The sequence below is a fragment of the Oryctolagus cuniculus genome, chromosome 3 (assembly GCF_051225735.1).
Source record: "Oryctolagus cuniculus isolate XC-2025 breed Fujian yellow rabbit chromosome 3, ASM5122573v1, whole genome shotgun sequence".
In the NCBI taxonomy this organism is placed as follows: domain Eukaryota; kingdom Metazoa; phylum Chordata; class Mammalia; order Lagomorpha; family Leporidae; genus Oryctolagus; species Oryctolagus cuniculus.
The window spans coordinates 84,400,137-84,427,690 of NC_142869.1; the positions used below are offsets into that span (position 1 = coordinate 84,400,137).

Genomic DNA, 27,554 nt, shown 5'->3' on the forward strand with positions numbered 1-27,554 from the left:
TTTCCTGGCTGGGCTTATCATGGAAACAGAAAATTCTGTTGACGAGTCCAGGAACAAATGATGTAATAATATGAGTAAGGAGTTACTCTTCTTCCCACCTCTGGGCCCATGAAATATGAAGGTGAAGAATAACGACAGTGAGGCAGGTTTCTTTATTGTTAAAGGGGTTTCCACATTTTAGTTGTAGATTTACAAAAGTTGCAAATTTATAGAAGGAAAAATGTTATTTTTATATAAAATTTTATGACTTTTGGGCCCACTGCCCCTACTCTAGCTCATTTCCCATTTCAAGGAAAAATTGAGGCTTTGTAAGATGAACTGTTTTCTCCAAAGGCAATCAGTAAGTTAGTGGAAAGCTAGGTGCAAAACCATTGTCTTCTCCTAAATTCTCTGTCTGGACCATTGCAAGACATTGGATTGCAGTGGATGTAACCTGGGCCATTGAAAGAATGAGAGCTGTCAGCTCATGCTTGGCAAGCAGAAATATTTTTTTTTTTATGGCTTTAAAAGTTTTCTGCACTATAGTACATCCAGCTGTTCTTTTATGTATAACAAGTATGTTTCAATTGTTTACATAAGGCAATAGCTTTACTTTCTTCAATAATAAAAAGATAGTTGCTAATTTTTATATGTTATTCTTATGAGCCATAAATTGTCTTTATATAGATTAATTTATTCTCAGCAACAATATTATAAGCAGGCATATTGATCTTCTTACCTTTCATAGAAGGAAGTGTAGGCACAGAGGGATTAAGTATGTCTAAGATTACAAGGGTAGCACAACCAAGATTTGAAGCCCTAATCAGATTAGAATTTAAAAACTACTAGAAGGATTCTATTGTCAGAAGATACCGAGTATACTATATTGGCTCTACTTTATACAAGCAAAGTACCTTAGAACATTTTCTAAATCACTGGATTTTATATATCTAACTATGAATCCCAATCAGCTAGAACCTACATTTTACTTCAGAGCATAAATAATGATAAAACATTATGTTTATTTATGTTAACCACAACTGGAATACATAAAGTGAACAATTATGCTAGGTCTAGCATTGCTAATAAGATTATATTTTAGGATTTTGTTTCACTTAGACCATATTAATACAAATGTTTATAAGAATATTATTTGACCAGTCAAAAGATTGAGATGAGAGTAATTTCCATGTGATTAATATAAAATTTGTCCTTTCATTCATTCCAGTTGTATAGAACTATTATCCATTGTATTCCCATACTAGTATTTGAAATTGGGAAAGAGTTGCTATTTCCAGATCAACTATTTTAGAGGTATAAAACCAGCTATAAATTGAGTTATTAGCAATTTAAAGTCTAATTTTAGTAATAATGATTCATAAAGCCTTGAATATTTAGATAACTGGGGGACAGTGAGGATTTAATTAAAAGCTTCTTAAAGTAATAGAGTGAAACTTTATTTTTTTATTATATTATTTAGAAATCATATATTAAATAAAATTTGAATTACAACCACTGGACTCTTAATCCTGACAAATATTTTACATCAAAGCAAAAAAAAGAGTGTCACTTTAATAAGTGAGTTGGGTTTCTGCCCAGAGTGTCATGGTGTGTGTGTGTGCGTGTGTGCACACAGTATGTAGAAAATGTTAAGAGATTTTTGGAAGTGAACAGATTAATGAAGTCTAATTTTTGAAAGTTTTCTTGGTATAGATATATTAAATTCTATTATTGATATGCTTTACTTTATGGGACATATAAAGCCACTGAAGGAAATTTCCTGAAGGTCATAGTCTATGTTCAAATGATTCTCATTCTAAGCTATGTTTCTTAGCAAACAGGGGGAAGAATAATGGCTCATCAATATCTTAAAGATACCATACCAATAACAATAATATTTTAAAGCATCACAGAATATAGAGAACCAAAACTATTTTTAAAACTATGAATTTCTATAGTTATTTTTTGTGCTTAGCACATCTTCTTAAAAGTTTAAAAGGAAAAGGCAAATGAAAAAAATACGCTGAATTGTTTAGCTATGCAGCTGCCATAACCACTGTGATGTTCCACAAATGATGTTGGACAGCTCCCCTTGGTTGCTGTGATATGGTATCCTACTATCTCATAGCTATTATTGATTTGGGATTGAAATTAAGAAGGAGGGTATGTAGTGTATGAATAAGAAAATATTTTAAAATATAGTAGCAATTGGATGAATTCCTTAAAGGACCAGTAATTGTGGATAAAAATTGGGAAACCTATTTAGTAAAAGGAAACATGACAGAGAGGAAGTAACATCACTAACATGTGTTCTTCTTTAATTTTCATTGATTTAATTTCAATTCTGAAGTATTCTGCAATATATTTGCATCCTATCTTTTGTATATTAAAGCCTTTTTACCTTACTGTTTCCAGGATTGAAGTGTGTGTGTCTTTTGTGTGACTCTTCAAACTTTACCTGCCAAACAGAAGGAGCATGTTGGGCATCAGTCATGCTAACCAATGGAAAAGAACAGGTGATCAAGTCCTGTGTATCCCTCCCAGAATTAAATGCTCAAGTCTTCTGCCATAGTTCCAACAATGTTACCAAAACTGAGTGCTGCTTCACAGATTTTTGCAACAATATAACACTGCACCTTCCAACAGGTAAGGGATTTATCTTTGTTCCTTCCAAGTTTAATTTTATTCTTGGGAAATTCCAAGCGTGGTAGAAATCAAACTCTCTTATGTTTCTTAAATAAAAAAATCTGTTTTACAATTCTCTTTTTGTTTTAGACTAGTAAAATTTTTTAGAGTCTAGCTGAGGTTGATTTTTTTTAAAAAAAATGCACCTCTGTCTAAATATTGATAATAACTTACAATTTTTGAAGAGACATGTTCATGTGAATTATATTTTTTGAAATGACTAATGACTTCTTATAAAATGTAAACTTATATGGATTATTTTAAAGGAAATATATACATTCACACATATAAAGAAATAAAGGGCAAAACTAAAAACAGTAGATTGCCATTTTTATGTGGATGCAATCTTTTTTCTATGAATACTTTCTTCATATCTTCTTTATCTACCCACAATCAGTAAGAGCACTCATAAGCAGAAAGACAGAGCTAAAATAGAATTTGACTCTTCATTATCATTCAGCTATATTCCTGCCTTTAGCCCAATTTCATGGTGCCTTATTTATCCCAATGTGTAAGAAACAGAAAAAAAAAGACACAGAAAATTCTAATCTGGTTTTTATCAGCAAGTTTGGGAGACATTAGGGGCATGTAATTCAGAATTAAAAGCTAATTTATAATATGAAAATGTTCTTGCTGGTAAATTTTCTTCAACATTTTATAGTAACAATTTAATACTTATGCATTAATATCTATAGACAGTTATGTACTTTATTTCCAATTAACATTTGAAATACTGTTATCCAATTTCAGGCATTCATATGAGTGTGTTACTCTGTTAATACTATACCACTCTACTAATTTTTATCTATTTTTTAAATAAATTAACCCCTTGGGGCCAGCTTTGTGGTGTAGTAGGTTAATCCTCTGCCTGCAGCACCGGCATCCCATATGGATGCCGCTTCTAGTCCTGGCAGCTCCTCTTCCAACCCAGCTCTCTGCTATGGTCTGGGAAAGTAGTAGAAGATGGCCCAAGTGTTTGGGCTCCTGTACCCACTTGGGAGATGGGGAAGAAGCACCTGGCTTTGGATTGGCGCAGCTCTGGTCATTGTGGCCATCTGGGAAGTGAACCAATGGAAGGAAGACCTTTCTTTCTGTCTTTCTCTCTCACTGTCTGTAACTCTACAACTCAAATAAATAAATAAAAATCTTTATAAAAAATAAATTAACCCCTTTCATGAAATTGAAAAACATTTATTTTCTACAGAAATTTAGTACTATGACCACAACTTAAAAGCCAATTTACTGGCACCAAATAGAAGATAACTATTAAAACAAGCAAACAAACAAAAAAGCGATACCATTACCTTTTGGTTAAATATTTTGTATTCTCTCTTTTTTAAAAGATGAAAGAAAAAAGTGTTAAAAACTTACTAGCAGGAAGTGATTTTTGTTCATACAAAATCAGAAAGAAGTAAGAAAATTAGAGAAAAAAATCTTGCAAGTCAATGTTATTTAAGTTCATGTGCATTTACCACCTCAATTCATCTCAAAAACCTTTAACAGTCATTTCTTGTACTCCAACTGGTACTTGTCCCACTCTTTGGGAAACACTGTCCCAAACCTTTGTCTCATATATTGTAATCAGGTAAATTATACTTGGCATATTTCATCCCCTAGTTAGCTACTTTGCACTCATGGTTTTTAGACTGCATTTACTATCTCTGCCTCAGGTTCCATAGACTTCCTTGATTTGCTGGTGGTTTGGGATCTATGAGTATTGTGTGCACTTTGTTTCCCTAAAGTTTCTCCACCCAAGACACTCTAATGTGTACATCAGAGACACTTTAAAGTTAAGGTCCCTCATATTTGGTGCTAGTCTTCTGCATGATCAAATACAAAAGTATAGGAAGTGTGGGAAGGAATATTTTCTCGTGGACAGTGGCTGTGACCTCTTCAATGTGTCTTTTCAATGATGAATTATCCTCAGGACTTCATTCCATAAGTTAGAATGAGAACAAGATGGCACTTTGACTATGATGAAGGCCATGCAAGACAAGATGCTCTGTATGGTATTAAGCAAATTCAAAGTACTCGGTGCCAATTAGAATGCAGGTCCTTCCTGGCCCAACTACAAACGGCCTAAACATATAATGCAGTATTATTCAGTCTATTACCATTAAGCATGGTACTAACTGTATGTTTTTAGTGATTCCTGCTACCAATTGAGGGAATTTACTCTTATTCTTAGTTTTATAAAAATATTTTCTTTTTGCCAAATAAAAACTAGGCGTTACTTTTTTCAAATATGTTCATGAATTTGTTGAGATTACCTATGATCTTTCTCCTGCAGTCTGTTGATATGATGGATTACATTAATTGGTTTTCAAGTATTACCTTTAATAGGGAAGATGTATTGTCTACTAATAAACATGTCTACAATCCATGCTATATGACATTCCATTATGTTCAAACATTTATATCTTTACTTAAACTGAGAATCTGTTTCTTTTAACAACATTGCATGGTAAATGGACATTAAATTGAATAGGAGTACATGTACAGTCATCTTGTGTGGGATTGTTCTGTCTGTGAGGCAGCAATAAATGGTTATTAGCTGTATTTGGAACAGCAGGTGTTTGCAGAGAGTTGGGAACCTCCAAGCTGACTGATAACATAGCCAGTGCCAACAACTTCACCATTGCATTGTCATCAGTGAGTGTGATTTCTATTCTCTGCTCTGCTTAGTAAGGATCATGTGATCCTTATAATTTAAAAATGTAGTCATGCTCTATATGATGACTTTTCAGTCAATAATGGACTGTATGCATGATGGTGACTCCATAAGATTATAATGGAGCTGAAAAATTCCTATTGTCTAGTATTTTTAATATATATTTTCTATACTTATATATGTTTAGGTACATATTTATGTTACAGTTGCCTTAGTATTCAATACAGGAACATGGTATACAGGTGTGTAGCCTATGAGCAGTAGGTTATACCATATAGCCTGGGTGTATAGTAGGCTATAATATCTAGCATTTTGTAAATACACTCTGACTCTGTAATGTTCATACAACAATGAAATTGTCTAATAATGCATTTCTTGTCATTAATTGATACATGGCTATTCATTAAAGCACTCTGCAAAGCAGTCTGTGAGATATTTTGATGATACTTTGATAATTTTCATCATGTTCATGGGAAAAACAGCTGAAGAAAAGATCAGGGAAGTAATCAGAAGAGGTTAGGCAGTCTTTGACTTCCTTTTATGGTCCCAGCTGGAAGCCAAATGCATTCTTTCCTTTCTGGCTCTTTCCTCCCCTCACCCAGATGGTGGGGCTGTTTCTGGGTAGGTGATGATATAAGTGCAGTAACTTGGTCTAACTGTCTTCTGTCTCAAGGGCTTGTCTGTAATAATTGTGCCCTTGCCTTGTTTCTTTTTGACAAAATTTCTATTTTGTGTACAGCTGCTGACCACCCTACCCACTTCCACTCCCAAAATCCTGTTCTTTCTGCTGGTGCCCTGGTCACTCAACAGTTGGAGAACTGCTGGTACTCACAAAAATCTTTTTAACTGTTTGACACTAATTGCTGAAACCTTAGTGGCTTTCACACAGGTTTCTATTTATTACATAAAAGGAAATACATTTTATATAATTTTCCACACACCATATGCACAAACAACTGAAGAATTTTACGGAACATACTTACCTTTAAAATATGTAAGGTACTCTGATCTTTGCTATTTCATTAAATAAAAGTGCTGGTCACATACCACCAATAGGCTTGTTCACAGTGTAAGTATAAGAAATTCTCCTTTTGGTGGAACTTAAATTGGGTTAATTTTAGATGCACAAAGGACATTTATTATTTTAATTCATTTGCACTAAAAACATGTTAAAATCTAGTTACTCTTTTAATTTCATATATTTCCTTTTAAATGGCTTTAAAATTCATCTTACCCATTCATTTGAAATATCAAAATGGATTAGGTGTAAGTCAAATTAATTCATATTATTGTAAGTAAATTTTTTTAAGATTTATTTAATTTGAAAGTCAGAGTTACAAAGATACAAAAGAGAGAGAGAGAGAGCGAGAGTGAGTGAACATGCTGGAGAGATATTCTCCATCCCCTGGTTCACTTCCCAGACGTCCTTAATTTCCAGGGCTGAGCCAGGCTGAATCCAGGAGCTAGGACCTTATTCCAGGAATCCCATGTGGGTGGGAGGAACAGAAACACTTGGACCATCTTCTGCTGCTTTTCCCAGGCCTTTAATAGGGAGCTGGATTGGAAGTAGAGAAACTGCACGCAAACCGGTGTCCATATAGGATGCTGGCATCGCAGGTGGCAGCTTTACCCCCTACATAATGATGCTAAAATTTGGTTAGATCACATTGAATTAAATCACTTGCTCTTTTTAAAAAAGACCATCTTGTTTGACATTGAACATGGATTTAAATTGTCAGAGTTAATAATTTGATTTGATGAAAATTATTTCATATTTTGGTACAAATATAATATAAGAAAACTTGCCTCCTCCCTGCAGTCTGTTGATGTGGATAACTTTGATGTCACTGGAGAAGTTACCAGCAAATTCAACTGGTTAACACAGGTACCTACAGGTGTATTTTCCATGTAAAACTTGGAAGACAAAATTCATTTCCCAAAACCGTCATTTATTTGACTAGTGCTTTGAGTTCGTGTCCTTATTAATAACAAAATTGTTATTACTCTCACCAAGCAGGGATAGTATTGGGTATTTAAAATTAAATATAGACTATGCAAATATTTTAAACAAGAGAAGCTTATATATACTTAATGCAAGTTACTCTGTCTGATTTCTTCTTCCTGTGTATTTTTAGACCAGATAAGAAGAGCTTTCTTCAATTCCAAAAATATCTGTGCACCTTTCTGAATGCTGTGTTTCTTGCTCTGAAGGCAGTGCTCTTTGATCTAGTACACCTAGATGTTGCTAAATTTCCTGCCTTGTCACAAGACATGTATGATTGTCCACTTTTAGCTTCCTTTGACATTAGGAGACAAATGATTTTCATGGGAGAAATTCACCTTCAGGAGTAAATGACATATCCTTAACTCTGCAAAGTATTTTCATTTCAAAAATAAAATACTTGTTCACATATAAATCACTGTGTACTGAGGGGGAAATCCAGGTAGGATAAATAAACAAATACTAGGAGAAAAATTCATTAATGTTGAAAGAGTTTTGGGTATGCATCTCTGCAGTGATATTTTCAGTTAAAGGTATGAAAAGCTTACACAAAAATGTCTTAAGCAATAATGGATTCAATGACTCACATGATTGTAGCACCCTGCTTCTTAAAGTTCCTTTACTGATTTGGTGTAGTTTGGTCTCTGACTCTATCCTCCATGTCTTTTAAACATTATTTTTCATTTTTTCTAATCTTTGATTCTTTGATAATTTCAGCATCTACTGCTTCTGTGGTATTTGATTCTGCTATTATTGATCTTGCTTACTTATCTTTTCGATGGCTTCTTGTGTATCTTCTGACTCATGATTGTGAGCTTATGTTTATGAAAATCTGATTTGTAAAATGTGTTTCCCCAGAGAATATTTATATTAACTTGTGCCAGGTACTGTGCTACCAACCCAGTCCATTCAATACTTTGGCTGAGTCTTTCGGATCACCATAAAGAGTGAATTCTGAATATAAGTCCAACTTTAGATATATACCTGGTAGGCAGGGGTTGTCAGGGAGAATTTTTTTCTTCTACATTCTGCTCTACCTAAAGTCAAAGTTGAGGCAGATGTGTATTCAATTCATCTCTCGCTTTGGGACATTCTTTTTTATTTTGCTTTCAAGGTAATACCTTTCACAGTTACCTGATTTATACAAGGATCTCTGATGCGACCTTTGACTTTTTTCGGAATCATGATTTTATCTGCTGACCTTGTAATGGAGTCGAGTATACAAAGCACCTGACCACCAAGAACTGGTCAGTGTCTCCAGGGTGAATGGCAGCCCCCGAGGAGCTCAGGCACCTCTCTGTGTTTGTATTTTACTTTTGACTGCTGTGTAATTCATTTATTTGTTTCACCAACTTAATCATAATTTTTAAAAGAGTTTTCATTTGCATTTTATTTAGCATTTCTTTTGTGTGTATGAACCAAGAATGGTTTTTGTGGACATCTAAAGTGTAACTTGGCAAAAATGGAAACTCTCAGATGGTTTATTTTTGAAATGATACTGGCATAATTATCTATCCATCTGGAAGAAAACAGGGTTGTACCACAGTGTCATACCATATACAAAAATAAGTTGCAGCTTGATTAAATATCTAATTGTGAAATATAAAACAATCTAAATGTCAGAGGAAAATTTAGAAAAAAAGATTTTTGTGACTTTATAGTATGGAGGCTGTTCCTAAATAAAACAGGAAACCCAGCTGCTATAATAGGAAAAAAACAGATATAATTGACGACATGAGAACTAAAATAAAAATGGATGATAAAAGAGAACATAAATAGAGCCAAAGGATAAATTAAATATTGGTTAGAAGTATTTGTAGCATATATGACTGAAAAAGATAACCGTTAGATGATAGTACGTATGTGCGTGCTTGTATGTGTCTGGAAAGATAGAGCTGGAGACAGAGGAGAGTAAAAGAGGGGTGGGGTGCTGAATGAGGTAAAGGACACACACAGGAATTTTACAGAAGAGAAGTCCCAAAAAGGGTCAGCCTCACCAATAGCTGTAGAGATGCAAAGAAAACAACATTCTTGTTTTTTCTATCCATTAGATTGGCAAAACTTAAAAACAGTGATGTGTCAGTCAGGATACTTCCAAATAAAGCAGTCAAAAACTTAGCTCAAAATGTCTTAAACACTAAAGGAGCTCACTGATGAGAAATCTGGAAATAGTCTTGTTCTTTGGTTTGTTAATAGAGAATCCAACAATGTCACCAGGCTACTTCTAGGTATCTTGTTTATGAGCCAGTGAACACCCTTATTGTTTAGGATATTATTATTTAACTTTCTGGCAATTAAAATTAAGAAAGATATTTCTTTGAGAGTCATAGAGGAAGAGAGAGGGAGAGAAGAATGAAGAGGAGGAGGAAGAAGAAAAAGAATAGGAGGAGGAAGAGGAGAAGGAAGAAGAAGAAGAAGAAGAGGAAGAAGAAAGAGAGAGAGAGAGAGAGAGAGAGAGAGAGAGAGAGAAGCTAGGAGTCAGACATTTAGTCCAGGTCTCCTTCAGGGGTGGTAGGAACTCAATTAGTTGAGCCATCACTGCTGCCTCCCAAGGTCTGCATTGGCAAGAAGCTGAAATCATGAGCCAGAGATACGACTGGAACCCAAGCACTGAGATGTGGGATATGCCATAAGTGCTTGGTTAACACCACCTCTTCTGGTATAGGATATTTTTGTCCTAATATGTATCTACTTCTGCAGAATATTGGGTTTTGTGCTTAAGGAACTCAGGTTTTAAGGGAGATGAGTCAAAAAATATTTTCTTAACTTAGGTAGTTTAGTAGAAATCCCATGCATTTTAGATATCAAAGTCTTTTTCCTTACAGCAAGTTTAAGCTATATTTGGATCCTTCTCCTTTTAACCCCAGATAAGTGGTCTGGGCTTATTTCTAAGCACAGAAAGGAAAAAATGAGATGAAAACAATCAGAAAACACAACAACAATTAGTTTCTGGAAAGCTATGAACATGATCTGTCTCTCAAATAAACTTTAGGCCTGAGTTTCCATTGTTCTAGTGGTGCAGGCTGTCCAGAAAAATTATTCTTGAATTTAGGTTATCCAAAACTTAGTGACTCCAGCTGCCTGCCAGAAGAAAGAACAACTGTTCTCCCTGGAGGAAGGCACTATGATAACATTAGACTTTCCCAAGGACATGATCAGAACATGATGAAGAATAAGCAAACACAAAGATGCAAGATGACACAAGTAAGAACCAGCAAAGAGTACATGCCAGAAATAGATAACGGTACCATATATTGGAATTATCAGACAAAAATTTTAGATCAAATATTCCTCAAAGTTTAAAGATACAAAAGACAAGTTTTAAAATATTTTTAGAGAGTAAGAAACCATAAAAAATTAACCTAGCATATTTGAAAAATGTCAGAAGAAAACTTTTTAAAATTAAAGGTAACTAAATTTTAAAAATTAAAAATTATAACAAACTAAATACTCAAGGGGTAGGTTTAATGACAATTGATATACAGTGACTGAAAATAGAATTAGGGGGTTTAAATACAGGTCATGAAAATTATTTGTCATGCAGGACATGGAGGATATATAACAGAAAATACAAAGAGATGAAACAAATAAAGGAAAATGCAGAAAAGCTTAACATGTGCTTTTACATGGTGTTCCAAAAGAGAGAAAACATAATTGAGCAAAAGCAGTCTCTGTAGAGATAACAGGTCAAATATTTCCAGAGCCAGTCCATAAATTTCAGAAATTCAGTGGATATTAAGAGGACAAATGGAAAGAAATCGGAAGATGACACACCTAAGCAGATGGGCATCCTAAAAGCTGACAGAGAAGAAAGGAACTGTAGAATAGGGCTCACATTGTCTTTGTAATATCAGAGTGTTAAAAAAGAGAATGAATACATAGAATTATGTCTTCAATAGTTTGGAAGAAGATCACTGGAAAATAGAGTTCTATATCAAGCAAAAAAATCTGGAAAGGATGGGGATATGGAAGATTTTCAGAGTAATGGAAGTAGACTGAATTATCAATTAGCAGATCCTTGGATACAGGAAATTGTAAAGAATATACTCAAACAAAAGAAAAGGAATAGTAAACTTCTGAGATGCAGAGAAGATGGAAAAGCAAAGAAAGTAATAAATATGTAACTAATTCTAAAGAACACTCATCTACAGCAACAAAAATAAAAATGTCTTGTGGGTCTTTGAAAAACAATATAAAATGACCATGCAATATAAAATTGGTGTACTGTGTTTTTCAAGAGAAGGGTAAATAAAGTTAAAATGGTTCCAAGGGACTCCTTTTGTCCAGGATGAATGGAAAGAGACTGTCAAGCATCTTTCTTTGAAATGTGCCCATTGTCATTTCTAAATGAATGAAACATGAGAGCATTCCTTTTAGTCTTCAATAAGAAAAAACAAAATAATAAAAACAGTCCAACAGAAGGCAAGAAAATAAAGCATGTCATAGATGTGACAAGAAGAAAGCAGCTAAATGTGTCAATAATAATTAAATGTAAATAATATAAATAACCTAAACATTCCAATTTTAAAAAATTGATTATCAAATTGGAGAAAAAAATACAGTTACATATTGTTTAAAAAATATGTATATCTCTTTGATATATGCCCCAAAAGACATATATCAAAGAGATACATGCACAACCATGTTTATAGCAGCCCCATAACCAAAATATGAAATCAACCAAGGTGTCCATCACCAGATGAATGGATAAAGAAAACAAAATGTATATTATATATACATATATATTAAATGGAATATTATTCAGCTATAAAAATAATGCAGTTGTACCATTTGCATCAAAATGGATACAACAGAAGGACGTCACATTGAGTGAAATAAGTTGGACACAGAAAGACAAATACCACATGTTCTCCCTTATATGTGGAAGGTAAAATTTAGAAAGAAAAAAATCAAAAAACAAAAAGAAAAGAATGCCTGTGATTTCAGTATTGCTGCAAATATATTTTTGTTAAACTATATTTTATATCTTTGTCAAACCAATGGTTAAGAATGTTATAATACTGTAGTTTTAATGATCTGTGATTACATTGAAGTTTACTGTGTATGAATGAAATGGTCACTTTTCCTTTTGATTATTGTTTATGACCCTTACCTGTATTACTGCTGAACTAGCGCCTTTTTGCTTTTTACTTCCTGATTGTTTTATTGAGTAGGGCATTAAGCTGTTACTGTAATGCTGATTAAAAATATAGCATGTGAAAAACTAAAAAGGAAGAAAGAAAGGAAAGAAAAGAAGGAGGGGAAGGAAGGAGGGAAGGAAGAAAGAAAAAGGGAGAGGGGAAGAGGGAAGGAATCTATGGACTACATTGAATCTGTTCTCTTTGTATTAATGTTACATTAATGAGAAAAAATAAAGTATCAGAAAATAAATAAATAAAAGTGTGTATTTAAAAGGAAAGTTTAATTTGGGCATTTAGCCTATGAATTAAGATGCTAGCATCCCACATCAGAATAAATGGGTGCAAATCCTGGCTTCCTGAAAGTGCAGATCATAGAAGGCAGCCATGATGGCTCAAGTAGTTGAGTCCCCCCCACCCACATGGGAGACCTGGGTTGTGTTCCTGGCTCTTGGTTTTGGCCTGGCCTAGTCCTGGTCATTGCAGATATTTGGAGAGTGAACCAGCAGATGGAAGCTTTCTTTCTGCCTATCTGTCTGTCTCTGTGTCTCAATAAAAAGATAACATTTAAAATGAATTCTTACACATACGTAATTTTGTGATGTAAAAGATATATCATATATATTAAACAAGCAAAAGTTTTTTGTTTACTCATAATAATAGCAAAGTAAACTTTACCTCAACCAATATTACTAGAATTTTTAAAAAGGTCACTTAAGGGCCGGCGCCGTGGCTCACTAGACTAATCCTCTGCCTGCAGCGCCAGCACCAAGGGTTCTAGTGCCAGTTGGGGCACCAGGTATTAGTCTTGGTTGCTCCTCTTCCAGTCCAGCTCTCTGCTGTGGCCCGGGAGGGCAGTGGAGGATGGCCCAAATGCTTGGGCCCTGCACCCGCATGGGAGACCAGGAGGAAGCCCCTGGCTCCTGGCTTTGGATTGATGCAGTGTGCCAGCCATAGCGGCCATTTGGGGGGGTGAACCAACGGAAGGAAGACCTTTCTCTCTGTCTCTCTCTCTCTCTCACTGTCTAACTGCCTGTCAAAAAAAATACGCTTAAGAATGGTTAAAATTTCAATTTACCAATTATTCTTAATAAAATTAAATTGCTGGATATTTAAAAATATGGTCTCAAAAGTAAGGAAAATATTTACATATATATAAAGAAAACTACAAAAGTTCACAATCTCAAAGGGAGACTTTATACCACTGTCATGATATAAAGTAGATACAAAAAATTCGTGAGACTGTTTAAAGTTGAAATGACAATTTATCAACAACCTAACTTCTAATATAATTTACCACAGTTGAATATTCTTGTGGCCTTAAAGAATTGAATCAGCAATTTTAAAACAGATAGAAAATATTCCTTTAAAGAAAATTTTAAAGCTCTAGGGGTTCTACCTCTAAATTCCACTAAGCTTCTAGGAAGTGATCATTCTTATGCAAACTTCAAAGGTGCAGATAAGTAGGAAACCATACATAGCTCATATGTGCATAACCTTGCTATAAAAACCTGACAAGAGAGTATGAGAAGGGCAAATTATACACATTCTGTTTCATGAGTATGAAAAGAAGTATCCTAACTTCGACCTGAAGCCATATATGATACAAATTTCTGGGTCTCATTGTTCAAGTTTGCCCAAGATCACAAGGAAATAATCAAATATAATGATAAAACTGTTTTGTAAAAAGGGGCTGCCATTGTGGCATAATGGGTAAAACTGCCACCTATGAGACCAGCATCCCATATGGGTACTGGTTTGAGTTGTGGCTGCTCCACTTCTGATCCAGCTCCCTGCTAATGGCCCAAGTACTTGGATCTCTGCCACCCACTGGAGAGACCTAGAGGAAGCTTCTGGCTCCTGGCTTAGGTCTTGCCCATCCCCAGCTGTTCTGGCTATATGGGGAGTGAATCAGTGGATGGAAGATTTCTTTCTCTGTCTCTATCTCTCTCTCACTCTTTGTAACTCTGACTTTCAAATAAATAAATAAATCTTTCAAAAAAAAAAAAAGGGTAGGAGAATAGCTATTCTTCAAATAGGATAATGGCCACCCTGGGGGAAGGGGTATAGTTGTGGTGGTATCCCAGAGCAGGGAGTGTAGAGCAGTGTGTTATGCATGGGAGTTTATAATGATTTGTTATATTCTACCTATATGTTGGATGCACTTTTCTGCATAATCGCTATACTTCACAACAAAATAATAGCAGAACATTAAGTTTCAAAGTCACTGATTTTAGTTCAACCTGTATAAGTATATTAAGTATATTATATTATATTAACTCTTGGAATTGGCATTGGGTAGAGCAGACAGGCATAGGACATTATGAAGCTCTTTCTTTGTAAATTCCTTATTTTATCTGGCTGGTTTTGTGGCACACATATTCATTAGACAAAGTCTCATGAATCAAAAGTTACTGTGATGATTGAAAAGTGTTTCAAAGTCATGTGATTTCCTTCAATTCCATTTAGTAGAACTTAGACTTTCAGTTGGTCTTACGACTGTCCACCTAACAAAGTTTCAGCTGCTCCTGTTGCTAAATGTGATCCTGTAACTAAGTTCTGTGCAATGAGAGATGGTGTTTTTTTAGTAATTCTGAGAAAGTTCACTAAAACACAACTGGTACATTGTCATGCCATATTCCTTCATGCAGCCTGGGTGTAAAGGTGGGAATTCTTGCAGCTGCCTCTACCTGTAAGGATGATGGCAACACAGCAGGAATGACAGCTGGGGCTTAGAGGAGCTGGGCTCTGAAAAGATCATGGAGCCACTGTGCTAACATCGAACAAACTACTTGCTTTCAAATTTCTTTTACATGAGAGAAAATAGGAAGCTTTAACTTATTTTTTTTTCCTATTACTTTTAGTTAAACCCAGTTGTAATTAACATAGAAGTATCACAAGAAATCATCCTGCATTCTACCTGCTAATGAGTTGTATCTGCCCCATGGAGAGATACATTTGACCTATATGATATCTGGGAGAGAAATATTTTTGAATGTTTATAATGTAAAAAATTAATGGGGCTGGTGCTGTGGCATAGCATATTAAGCCACTGCCTGCAATGTTGGCATCCCATATGGACATCAGCTCAATTTCCTGTTGCTTTACTTCTGATCCAGCTCCCTGCTAATGCACGTGGGAACTCAGTGGAAAATGGCTCAAGTCCTTGGGCCCCTATACCCATGAGAGAGACTGAAGAAACTCCTGGCTCCTGGCCTTAGTCTGACCCAGCCCTGGCTGTTGCAGCCATTTGGGAATGAACCAGCAGATGAAAGACAGATTCTCTCTCTCTCTCTCTCTCTCTCTCACCCTCTCCCTCTCTTTGTCACTCTGGCTTTCAAATAAAATTTTAAAAATCTTAAAAAATTAAGAGTCTAATGTGGTTTAAACGTTTGTGTCCCCCTCCCCTTGAATGTATATGTTCAAGTCCTAATCCCCAAGGAGATGGTACTAGGAAGTAGGGTCTATGGGGAGGTGATAAAGTCATGAGGACAGAACCCTCATGAGTAGAGTAAGCTCCCTAATAAAAGAAGCACAGTGAAGCTCTTTTGCCTCACCATGTGAGGATGCAGCAAGAAGTTTCCATCTTTTAAAGAGAGAGAGAGAGAGAGAGAGAGAGAGAGAACGAGAACTCACAACATCCTGAATCTGCTTGTGCTTTCATGTTGGATTTTCCAGCCTACAAAGCTGGGAACAATACGTTTCTGTTGTTTATGATATTATGTTTTTAGCAGCCCAAATGGCCTAAAGACAGCATCTTAATTTAAAGATCAAAATTGCTGGCTTGTCTTTAAACGTGAGAAAGATTGGGATCTCGAAGGTCTCTCTTGTGCTGTTGGTAGGCTGGAGCACAACAGTGACTGACTTGCTTATTAGGTATGGGTTCTTCCTGTTTATCTCATACATTCACTATGTCTTGAGTTTATATCTACTGTGCTAAAATTTCCACTACCAATGGTGTAGTGTGTTTTCTGTTTTATATGAGTTATTCTGTTTAATATGTTTTCTCCCTTAATAACAAACATATGTATTTTTCTATGAGAAATAATCCTGTTTTGTTGCTTCTTTCATGGCTGGGTTGCATCTCATTTTGTAATCAAAATGACTTCTGATAACTAAGGGAGTGTCAGAGACATGCTCAAAGAAATAGCTATGATGTCAAAATAACATCAAGAACACTGTAAATTTGCCCATGAAAACTCATCCAAGATAAGGTCAGAAAACCTTGGCTGAAGAAACTTGTCATTTATACTGTTAATTTTAATAGGAGTTGCGGTTTAGTTCATGTTTACACTAATTATAACTATTCATATGGAAATATTCAACAAAGCCCATCAAGTTCCAGATATCTTTGTTTCCATTTTGCTACCAAAGTATCAAGTGCTTGAGAGGATAAGTGTAGAAATAATTTGAGTTTTCTTTCTTGATTTCAATATATAGTTTTAATAATTATAGTGTGATTTAAATAATTAAGTTCCAATAAAGAAAATAAAGACACAAATTGTTTATTTATTTTATTTGTATGAATCTCATAAATAAAACATTAAGAACATAGTAATCCTTCCCACCACATCTGCCCTTCTCACCCACTCTCCCTCAATTCCTCCTACCTCTCCTGTTTGGTCCTAGAAAGGAAAGGAAACAGAATGAAAGAAAGAAAAAAAGAAAGAATGGGATAAAAAAACCAAGAGACTTTTTCCTCAACAGTCTAATCAAGGGCGGTTTGTTGTTGCTTCTCCAAGGTGATTTTGCTGTTTTTTTTTTCTTCCCTTCTTCTTTTCCCTTCCTTCCTCCCCCTTCTTTCCTTTTTGGAAATTAATTGTTTTTAGAGAAGAACCCAAGGATGATACATCTTTTTTGAGCTCTTAGACGTAACTATAAATTATGAGACATAATAATATCCTCCATTTAATACACTAAAATGAAGTGATTCTTGAGAACAAGTTTTACTATTAAGTTGCATGTTATAACTCTTTGTGGACAGAGGTCCTGCATGAGAAGTTAGTGCACAGTGATTCTTGTTGTTTATGTAACAAATAACACTCTTATGTATGACATCAGTGATCACCAAAAGCTCTTGACATGAGCTGCCTTGGCTATGGAAGCCTTTTGGATCCACTGTCTCTACAAGTAAATAACCAAAGTGGAAGTTCTCTCCTCCCTTCAGAGGAAAGTACTTCCTTCTTTGGTGGTTACTTCTTTCCACTGGGGGGTCTCACCCACAGGGATCCTTTATATAAGACATTTTTAACCAAAGTATCTTGGCTTTCCATGCTGAAATGCTCCTCCTGGGTTTTCCAGTCAGAACAGAATGCCTTAAGGACTGATTCTGAGGTCAGAGTGCTACATAAAGCAATTTTTATTCTATGAGTCTGCTGTATGGACTGCTTCCCATGTTGGAGCCTTCACTCACTTTACTTCTGTCTATTGTTGTTTCCAAACACTTAGTTCTATTTAAATGACCACTTTAAATGTTGATCTTATCTATATGGTCACTTTACCCCTTAGTCCTATCCATTTGATCTTTATCACACGTAAGCTGCTATTTTTATCAGCCAGCTTAAGGGATTTTGGGGTCTTATGGCTAGTTCTTAAGTTGCACCCTTAGAAGTAAGTCCATATGAATGTATGTAGGACTATACCACTTTGCAGTTGCAAACTTCATACATTTCACAATTACAACTTTATGATCTTGGTGATTCTCCCCACTGTGCCCACCCTCCCACCCTCACTCCCACCCCCCTTCCTCTTCCCTTTCTTATTTTCACTCTTATTCTTTACTAAGATCTGTTCTCAATTAACTTTGTACATATATGATTAACTCTATGTTAAGTATAGTAATGAATTGTATGAAAGAGAAAAAGATAAAGAAAATACTATAAAGAAAGGAAAAGATAAACAAAGATATAGAATAAGAAGCTGTTCCTCAACAATCAAGAGAACAGCTGTTCATAATCATTGCTTCTTGAAGTGTCAATTTCATTTCTACATGTTGTCTTTTAGGTGCTCAATTAGTTATCACATGTCAAAGAGAACAAACACAATTTTTGCCTTTGGGACTGGCTTATTTCACTATGTATGATGTTTTCTAGTTTCATCCATTTTGTTGCAAATGACTGGACTTTTTTTTTTACTGATGTGTAGTATTCCATGGTGTATATATCCCATAATTTCTTTATGCAGTCTGCAGTTGACAGGCATTTGGGTTTATTTCATGTCTTTGCTATTGTGAATTGAGCTGCGATGAACATGGAGGTACAGATAGCTCTTTTTTATGCTGATTTCATTTCTCTTGGGTAGATTCCCAGGAGTAGATGGCTAGGTCATATATAGGTCTATATTCAGACCTCTGAGGTATCTCTACACTGTTAAAGACACAATATTAAAGTGTGGGTGCTTTATTTACTTTTGTACAGTTTTGACCTTCTTCCATCATCCTATCCTTGGTTATGTAAACAGAAAAAGGAAAATATCTTCACAGTTGTGGTAGGTGTACAATATATTAAGTGCATGTTCAAATTGGTCTTTAACTTAAACAAACAAAAAGTTTGCATCTAAAGGCAGATAAGCTGCTAAAACATTGGAATCAGATTTATCAAAAGTGTGTCATTTTAAATCATGCTAAGTCTAAAAATTTCAGACCCAGGAACAGAAATTTAAAAGTCTTGAGTCTTTGGAAAGATATCTGTTTCTCTTCCTTTCTATGGTTGTCTGTCTGAGAGATATTCCTTGCTGTAGTCAGGATAAGATGATACATTCATGCTGTGAGATACTTATGGGACCCCTTGTGGAACTGTTCTGCCATCGCATGAACAAATCCATTTATAGCTCACCTCTGAGGATTCAGGGGAGCACACCTGACAGGTGTGTCAGACAGGCTTTATTTTCCTCCTCATCAAGTGAAAGGTGCTATGATTTTTTTTTTTGGAAGACACTCTGAAATGTAAGCACACAAAGAGGTAAAATGGGTGTTTCAAATGTTTAATATAGGAAGTGTTTCTTATCTACAGAAACAAGTACACTGATTTAAATTACAAAATTTTATTCTTGATGATGGAATGGGAAACTGAAAGCAAAACCCACAGCCAATTCTAAACTGAGGATGCCGCATTATACAAGACTCTGTTCTCTCAGTCATGTAAATAAAATTATCCTTTTACTGATACTTTTTTGGTGATTATTATGTGCAGGACTTTGAGCTAGGTCAAAATGTGATTATTCCACATCTATCATTTCCTAGTGACCGAGGTTCTTTTTGTGAACCTATTTGCTGGGGAAAAGTCACAGTAACACAGGTTTTAGGAGAGAGATGTGCTACTTTTTCCTTGTCATCAATATTTTAAATGCCTTCTACTATGAGCTGGGTAACAGAGACCTGAGGTACTAATACTGCTTCCAAGGAACTTTCCTTTTTCCCATGTAAAGGTTGTATTAAAGGGGGAAAAAGCCCTAAAGTATTCCTTGAGTAATTATTATCATGTAATTCTTTATAAACATGTATTATTTGAGAATATGTGTTTGTATGATAGAGAAAAAGCATGATTTTTGTTTGGGGCATGCCCAGAAAGTAAGAAAAACTAACTGTGTAACTCATTTAAATTTGTTTTACATTTTATCAATCTGACCTGTGCTTGAATGAAAGTTCTTCATACCCTTTATGCTGGTGATTACATTCTTCAATCTAAATTAATGTTTTATTTCTTTAAGATATAGAAATATTACTATTTGCAAACTAGTATGCCAATAGTTAAAAGAAGATTTGCAGCCTTTATTGTTCCTCTCCTACCTCTAAAAACCCAATAGCACAAGGCAAACCTGCCCATAAATATTCGTTATGTGTGATGCCACCTGCCTGCTATCAGATTATGAAACCTAGCCAGATGAAAACAATGTATGCAAGCAGCCATTTATAAATTGAGTACTCAACAATGGAATGGCCTGCCAATAGTTCATCAGATTCAGTAAAAAACAAGAAATAATTGTCATCTTATTTCTGTCCCTATCTTGGCTTGGTTGAATCAGTAGAAAATTGTCAGCCTTTGTTGAGATTGTGAGGTTCATGTTGAACACAATTAATCATTTTTTTAAAAGAATTTTTCATTTATTTGAAAGAGTTATAAAGAGAGGGAGAAACAGAGAGAGAGAGAGAGAGAGAGAGAGAGATATCTTCCATCCTCCGGCCCACTCCCCAAATGGCCACAATGGCCGGGGTGGGACCAGGCCAAAGCCAGTAGCTTGGAGCCTCCTTCAAGTCTCCCATGAGGGTACTGGGGCCCAAGGCCCTGGGCCATCATCTGCTGCTCTCACAGATACACCAGCAGCAGGGAGCTGGATTGGAAATGGAGCAGCCAGGACTGAAACCTGCCCCCACTCAGGATTTAACCTTCACAGGTGGTGGCCTAACCCACTATAACAAAGTGCCAGCCCCACATACAACTCTTTTTGATGTGGTTGCTCTCATGGTGTGCAGACCATTTTTCTGCTACCTTTGGTGGAGCATTTTGGATGGATCTTAGTGAGCTAACTTGTAAGTGGGTTGTTCTGATGAAATTTTATAATGGTCTCTGTGAAGCAGCAGATTAGGACAAGCTCCTGGTGGGAGAAGCAGGAGTGAAGGGCAGGTCTGAACACCATCACATGGGACTGTGAGTCAAATAAACCAGTATCTGAGATGTAATTCCTTAGTCTGTTCTACTTCATATTCTAGAACAGTTACGTGTTCTTTCATGATATGCTGATTCATCATGAATGGCATATCTCATGATGATCTTTTTCTTACCTGCCTCTTTCTGTGTTTGCACACACAGTTTTCTCCATATTGTTACTAGCAAAAATGCTTTGCACATGTTCTCTAGGGCTCAGGTGTTTCTTAGTAGAATCTTAACCCATAAGGACAGTATCCTACTTCTCCAGCATCCCTCTAGAGAGTACTCTCAGTGAGTACTACATAGAGCAATCCATTTGGATCTAACGTTCAAACTCACTGCAACAAGAAACCAATTATACATGAGTTACTGTTATTACCAACCAAAGGTTTAAAATAATAGTTCCTCTATATAAGGATGCTGTGAAGTGGCAGATTATTAAGGGAGTTCCTTCATGAAAGTTTGGGAAATTTCCCACTGCCTATCATGCCCCTCTGTTTTTGATAAGAGAAATTGTTCCTATTGAGGTAATCAGTGCTGTAGTTCTGAAAGTCTTAGGGATAATGTGTTCTCTGTTCTGTTGCATCTGTATAGTCTGTTTCCATTCCCCCCTACTCATACCTAGAACCCTGTGAAGTAAACAAAGTCTTTTTGATTGAAGTTATAGGCCTGAGCCACAGAAGTTTTGTAGGAATGGTGGATGGACAAAATGTCACCACATTATTCAACTGATGGTGGTGGCATTTCCTCCAGGTCCCAAGACAGGAACAGGCCCACCAGAAGACATCTTGGGCAACATTATCATTTGGCTGATTTATTACCTGAGTAGATCTCAAAACCAAAAGCTGGGGAAAGAAATGTCTCCATTTTGGGGCTTGGGTTGGAGTTTAGTAGGCAATTGAACACTGGATTTTTATGCATTCTTGAATTGAACCTTGAAAAATGGTCTATTTTCACTTGGGAAAAACTAATAAGAGGAAGAGGAGTGATTTTAGTGCTAAATTAGTCTGTAGCTCCTTGAGGGGTGCTTTGGGCCCTTTAAAATTTTTTGTAGCTCCTTGCTGCAGTGAGTGACTTTTATAAGTGAAGCACTGATGTTGAAAAGCTTCACAAAAAATGCCTCTGTCTGGCAATCTCTCTTTTTTTTTCTTTTGCATAGCTTTGTTTTTATGTACAATTGCCCAACCAGTACATAGCTCTTCAGTCCCTCTGTTCTCAGATAGTTTTCTGTTTGTTGTTTCATTGCAAAGCCTTCATTTTTGGTCAGTCAAATACCATTCAAATATACTGGGGAAATGTGTCTATAAACTGAATGTAAATATTACATGACTACCAGTGGCCAATTTGAATCATTTGGAGCAATCAATCAAGTACAAACTTTCATCTCCTAACAGTTTATGCTAAGAAATATAAATTAATTAATTTGTAGATCTGGCAAATCTCATAAATATCAAAACTTTTCCTCAGTTTTGATAAGGAAGAAGAGCTCAGCAGGGGAAGAAATGTGGGGACCAGCCTGCGTGGCCTGATCTTTGCTCTTTCATCTGGAGGAATTTCACTTTTAAAGAAAGAAATAGGAAGTGGTGAGGAGATATCAGGGTAGTGTACTGTTCTGGGAGAAGCACATGCACCTAAACCAGTTCTAAATTTGGGCAGTAGCAACCACCAGTGAGTGACTTTCACCATAACCATTCCCCACTGGACCTCTAGGGAAAGCAGCGAAATTCACAAATGAAAGTTCCTTCCTTCCTTTCTGTCGGCCTCCCTGTCTTCCTCTCTCCCTTCTTTCCTTCTCTTACCTTGCTAATACAATGGGATCTCTGTATCTGCGGGTTCTTCATCCAACAGATTGAGCAAACTTCATATGGAAAATGCTAGAAAAAAATTGGCTCTGTCATGAACAGATACAGACTTCTTTTCCTTGTCATTATTTTTTAAACAATACAGTATACCAGCTATCTAAGTAGCATTTTCATTATGTCAGGTATTATAATTAATCTTGCAATGATTTAAAGTGTATGGGAGCCTGTGTATAGGTTATATGCAAATATGACATTTTTATATAAGGGACTTCAGCATCCACAGATTTTGAACCAATCCCCCAGGATGTCGAGGGATGACTGTACTTCCTTTCATTGCATTTTCTAGGCTTAATGTATTCTAGAGCTTATATAGGGGAGATATTTGTGAGCAAGACTTTCACACATCCAGGCTGGTGCTTTTCTCTCATTTTCCCCATCCGCTTCCATTTAATTTGTTAGGGAGTGAAATAAGTTGAGTCAGCAATACAGCTGCCCAGACCTCACTTTTGGAATTCAATGCTTCCCCCATGGAGCTGCTTATTCCATGGAGAATGCATCTCAGTGGGCACAGAAAATGCCTCAAATTTGGAAATTATCAAATAATAGTAGTTCTGTGATTAAGAATGTAGAACTTGCTAGAAAAATTAGTATGCTTGCCAAAGGTAACTATTATTAAAATGTATTTTTGCTGCATTATTGCCTTATATCATGATCTATTGAGTGTAATCTTACAATTTTTCTTCATTTATGTCCTCTTGAGATTACAACAACATTTGGCTTAAAGCGAAGTTTTACAAATGTTTTCTTTTAAAATCACTCAGTGTTTAAGGAGTTCTTTCTGGATGGTGTTGCTAGCTTTTTCTGGATGGTGTTGCTAGTTTTCTTGTAGCTGAGTAATCTTTTTGTTTTCTTTTCCCTTTACTAACAGTCAATCAGTAAATTTGTTCACAGAAGTAGAAACAATTGCCCATCTGCATGAATATCCTGAAAGTAGTCACCATCCATAGAGCAGTGTGCCTCTCTGAAGATTATTCTGTTTTAAGGGTTGCTGACCTTTGCCTCATTATTAGTTGCCATAGTGATGATCTGAGTGCTGCTTAGTAGAGCTTTAATGAAGTGAAGACAGGGGGCTTTTCAATGCTAGTGTTTGTATTGACAGTTCCTCACAACACATACCAAAATGAAATTTAATTATATAAATGCCTATAGTAGCAGAATTTTATTTTTAAATCTGTATAAAGAGATGTTTTTAAAAAATAAACTGCTGTAAGCAATTAAATGCATTCTGTGGTGTTCTTAGACATAAGTGTATAGGTAACAATCTGAAAGATCATTATGAAATGAGAATAAGTTATTTAATAATAGCAAACATGAGAAGGTTCAAGTACTATGGTTAATGGCTTCTAAAACAAGGTCAAGGCACCTGTTGTAAGGAACACTCCAATCAAGTTCTCCTTGTATGTTCCTATACAAATTCTTCTTCTTTTTTTTTAGATTTATTTATTTATTTGAAAGGCAGAGTTACAGAGAAAGAGAGAGTCAGAGTCAGAGAAAGAGGTCTTCCATTCACTGGTGTACTCCCCAAATGACTACAATGGCTGGAGCTAAGCCAGGCCAAAGCCAGAAACCAGGAGCTTTTTCCTGGTCACCCAAATGGATGCAGGGGTAAAAGCACTTGAGCCATCTTCCACTGCTTTCCTAGGCACACCAGTATGCAGCTGGATTAGAAGTGGAGCAGCTGGAATTCAAACTGGCACCTATATGGAATGTTGGTAATGCAGGCAGCACCTTAATCTGCTATGCCACAGTGACGGCCCTTCTGTACAAATCAAACCCAAGGGAAGGAGATTACGGCTCCAGTTTATGGGAAGATATGTTTAAAAAAAAAGTGGAGAGAGAGCAATCTCAGTGAAGAGTTACAGAGAAAACAGCAGAGGAAACTATACAAATTAGAGGGACACTGTGGACATACATGGAGGGTGTGGACATGCATAACTCAGGACCCCAGTAGCTGAGAGTCTCAGAACCAGCTTTGGAGTGAGTTGAGATCAGATTGTAGCAGCACGAGCCACTGGCAATAAAGCTATGGGAAAAGCCTGGTGTGAGTCCAACATGAAGCTTTGTGAGAGGCAGTATATCTGCCAAACCAGAAGGGGAAAAATAGGGTATGCTTCTCTCTCCCTGACCACCTGGCACTGGCGTTCTGAAACTAGCTGAGAGAGGATGGGCACCATTTTGGGTGTATGCAACAGCTGTGCCAGACTGTCTCCAAGTGCCCAGCAACCAGCCGAGAGGGGATGCCCCAGTCTGACTGGAAGAATTTACAGGAGGCTGGGAGCTCATGACTGTGGGAGCCTTGTGTGCAGAGACTGTGAAAATACTGTGGCTGTGTTGGAGGGCACATGCTTGGAGCTCTCTGATTCCCTGGTGAGGGTCATTGCTGCAAGATCAGTGCTCACACCAACGACTGAGCAGATCCTTTGTGTGATTATTGTGGCAGCAAGGATGAAAACTGTACCCACTGGGGCTAGTAGCTAGACACTTGTCTCTTTTTTATTTATTTATTTGACAGGTAGAGTTGCAGACAGTGAGAGAGAGAGACAGAAAGAAAAGTCTTCCTTCCGTTGGTTCACTCCCCAAATGGCCGCGACGGCTGGTGCTGCACCGATCTGAAGCCAGGAGCCAGGTGCCTCTTCCTGGTCTCCCATATGGGTGCAGGGGCCTAAGCACTTGGGCCATCCTCCACTGCCTTTCCGGGCCACAGCAGAGAGCTGGACTGGAAGAGGAGCAACCAGGACTAGAACCCGGTGCCCATATGGGATGCTGGTACTGCAGGCAGAGGATTAACCAAGTGAGCTACAGCACCGGCTTTGCATTTGTCTCCTTTGAGGAAAGATGGTGAGCATGAGAATATGCCACCAAAGCATAACAAACCTCCCCTCTGATTAAAAAAAAAAGATTTTTTCATGCTCATATTGGTTGTCACCTTAGACACTCCCTGTACACTGGAGCACTGAACAGAATTCTTTGACCACACCCAGCACACACCTCTGATATTCTCTGAAAGAACAGACACTCCTCTAAGCCACAGAGGCATAGTTCAAAGGTAAAAGCCATAACAGGAAAAATAAATCAACGAGTATCACCACAAATGCCTAATAATAAACACAGCAATTCAAGAAACAAGAATAACGAAGACAACATGATGCCCCCAAAAGAACACACTTCAATACTAGAATGTGAAGATAAAGATATTGATGAAATGCCAGAAATGGGATTCAAAAAATTGATCATAGGATTACTCAGAAATAATCAGAAGCAAATTCATGAACTAAAGAAATCTGTACATGACATGAATGAAAATTTTCCCACAAAAAAGAAATTCCAGATTACTTTCAGAGGATCTCCAGTTAGACTGACAGTGGACTTCTCATCAGAAACCCTACAGGCTAGGAGAGAATGACAAGATATATTCCACATCATAAGAAAAAAGAACTGTCAACCCAGAATACCATACCCTGCAAAGCTCTCATTTAAAAGAATTTGTCACCCCTCGTCTAGCCTTGCAAATGATGCTTCAGGATGTGCTACACACAGAAACACAGAAACATGGTCATAACTGTGAAAGAAGGTGAAGGCAGAACATCTCCCAGTTAAAATACAAAGGAAGTCCAAAGTAAACAATGGGAATATTTATGGAAAAATGGAAGAGCTAAGTTGTTACTTATCAATAGTCATCTTGAATGTAAATGGCCTCAACTCTCCAGTTAAAAGATGCAGACTGAATGGATTAAAAGACAAAACCCATCAATTTGCTGCCTACAAGAAACACATCTCACCAACAAAGACACATGCAGACTGAAGGTGAAACGATGGGAAAAGATATTCCATGCTAACAGAAACCAAAAAAACAGTTGGTGTAGCCATCCTAATATCAGACAAAATAGACTTTAACACAAAATCTGTTGAAAGAGACAAGGAAGGGCACAATGTAATGATTAAGGGATCAATTCAACAGGAAGATGGCACTATTATAAATGTATATGCATCTAATTACAGAGCACCTGGCTATTTAGAAGAAATGTTAATGGATCTAAATGGAGACATAGACTCCAAAAAAAATAGTAATGGGGGACTTCATTACTCCAATTTCAGCAATGGACAGATCTTCCAGACAGAAAATCAGCAAGGAAACAACAAAGTTAATTGACATGATAGACCAAAACAACCTAATGATATCTACAGAACTTTTCATCCTACAGTTGCAGAATATGCATTCTTCTCACCTATGCATGGAACTTTATCTAGGATAGGCCACAGACTAGGCCATAAAGCAAGTCTCAGCACATTCAAAAGAATTGAAATCATACCGTGACTCTTCTCTGTCCACAATGGAATGAAGTTGGAAATCAACAACTCAAGAATCTTTAGAACATTTATAAACACATAGAGACTGAACAACATGCTCCTGAATGAACAGTGGGTTATTGAGGAAATCAAAAGAGAAATCAAAAAATTCTGGAAATGAATGAAGAAAGCAATACAACATATCAAACATGTGGGATACAGCAATAGCAGTGTTAAGAGGAAAGTTTTAGCAATTGATGCCTATATCAAGAAATTGGAAAGGCA

General features: G+C 36.4%; 1 protein-coding gene across 5 annotated transcripts in view; it reads left to right on the forward strand.

Moving 5' to 3' along the window:
* ACVR1C (activin A receptor type 1C) overlaps positions 1-27,554 on the forward strand; it is a 110,521-nt gene that overhangs the window by 38,853 nt on the left and 44,114 nt on the right. For all 5 annotated transcript variants that reach the window (XM_089329129.1, XM_008258601.5, XM_051848603.3 and 2 more), the window contains exon 2: positions 2,395-2,625. In XM_089329129.1, coding sequence (XP_089185255.1) covers positions 2,472-2,625 — 154 coding nt within the window. In that variant the 5' untranslated portion in view covers positions 2,395-2,471. The remainder of the gene's footprint in view (positions 1-2,394; positions 2,626-27,554) is intronic.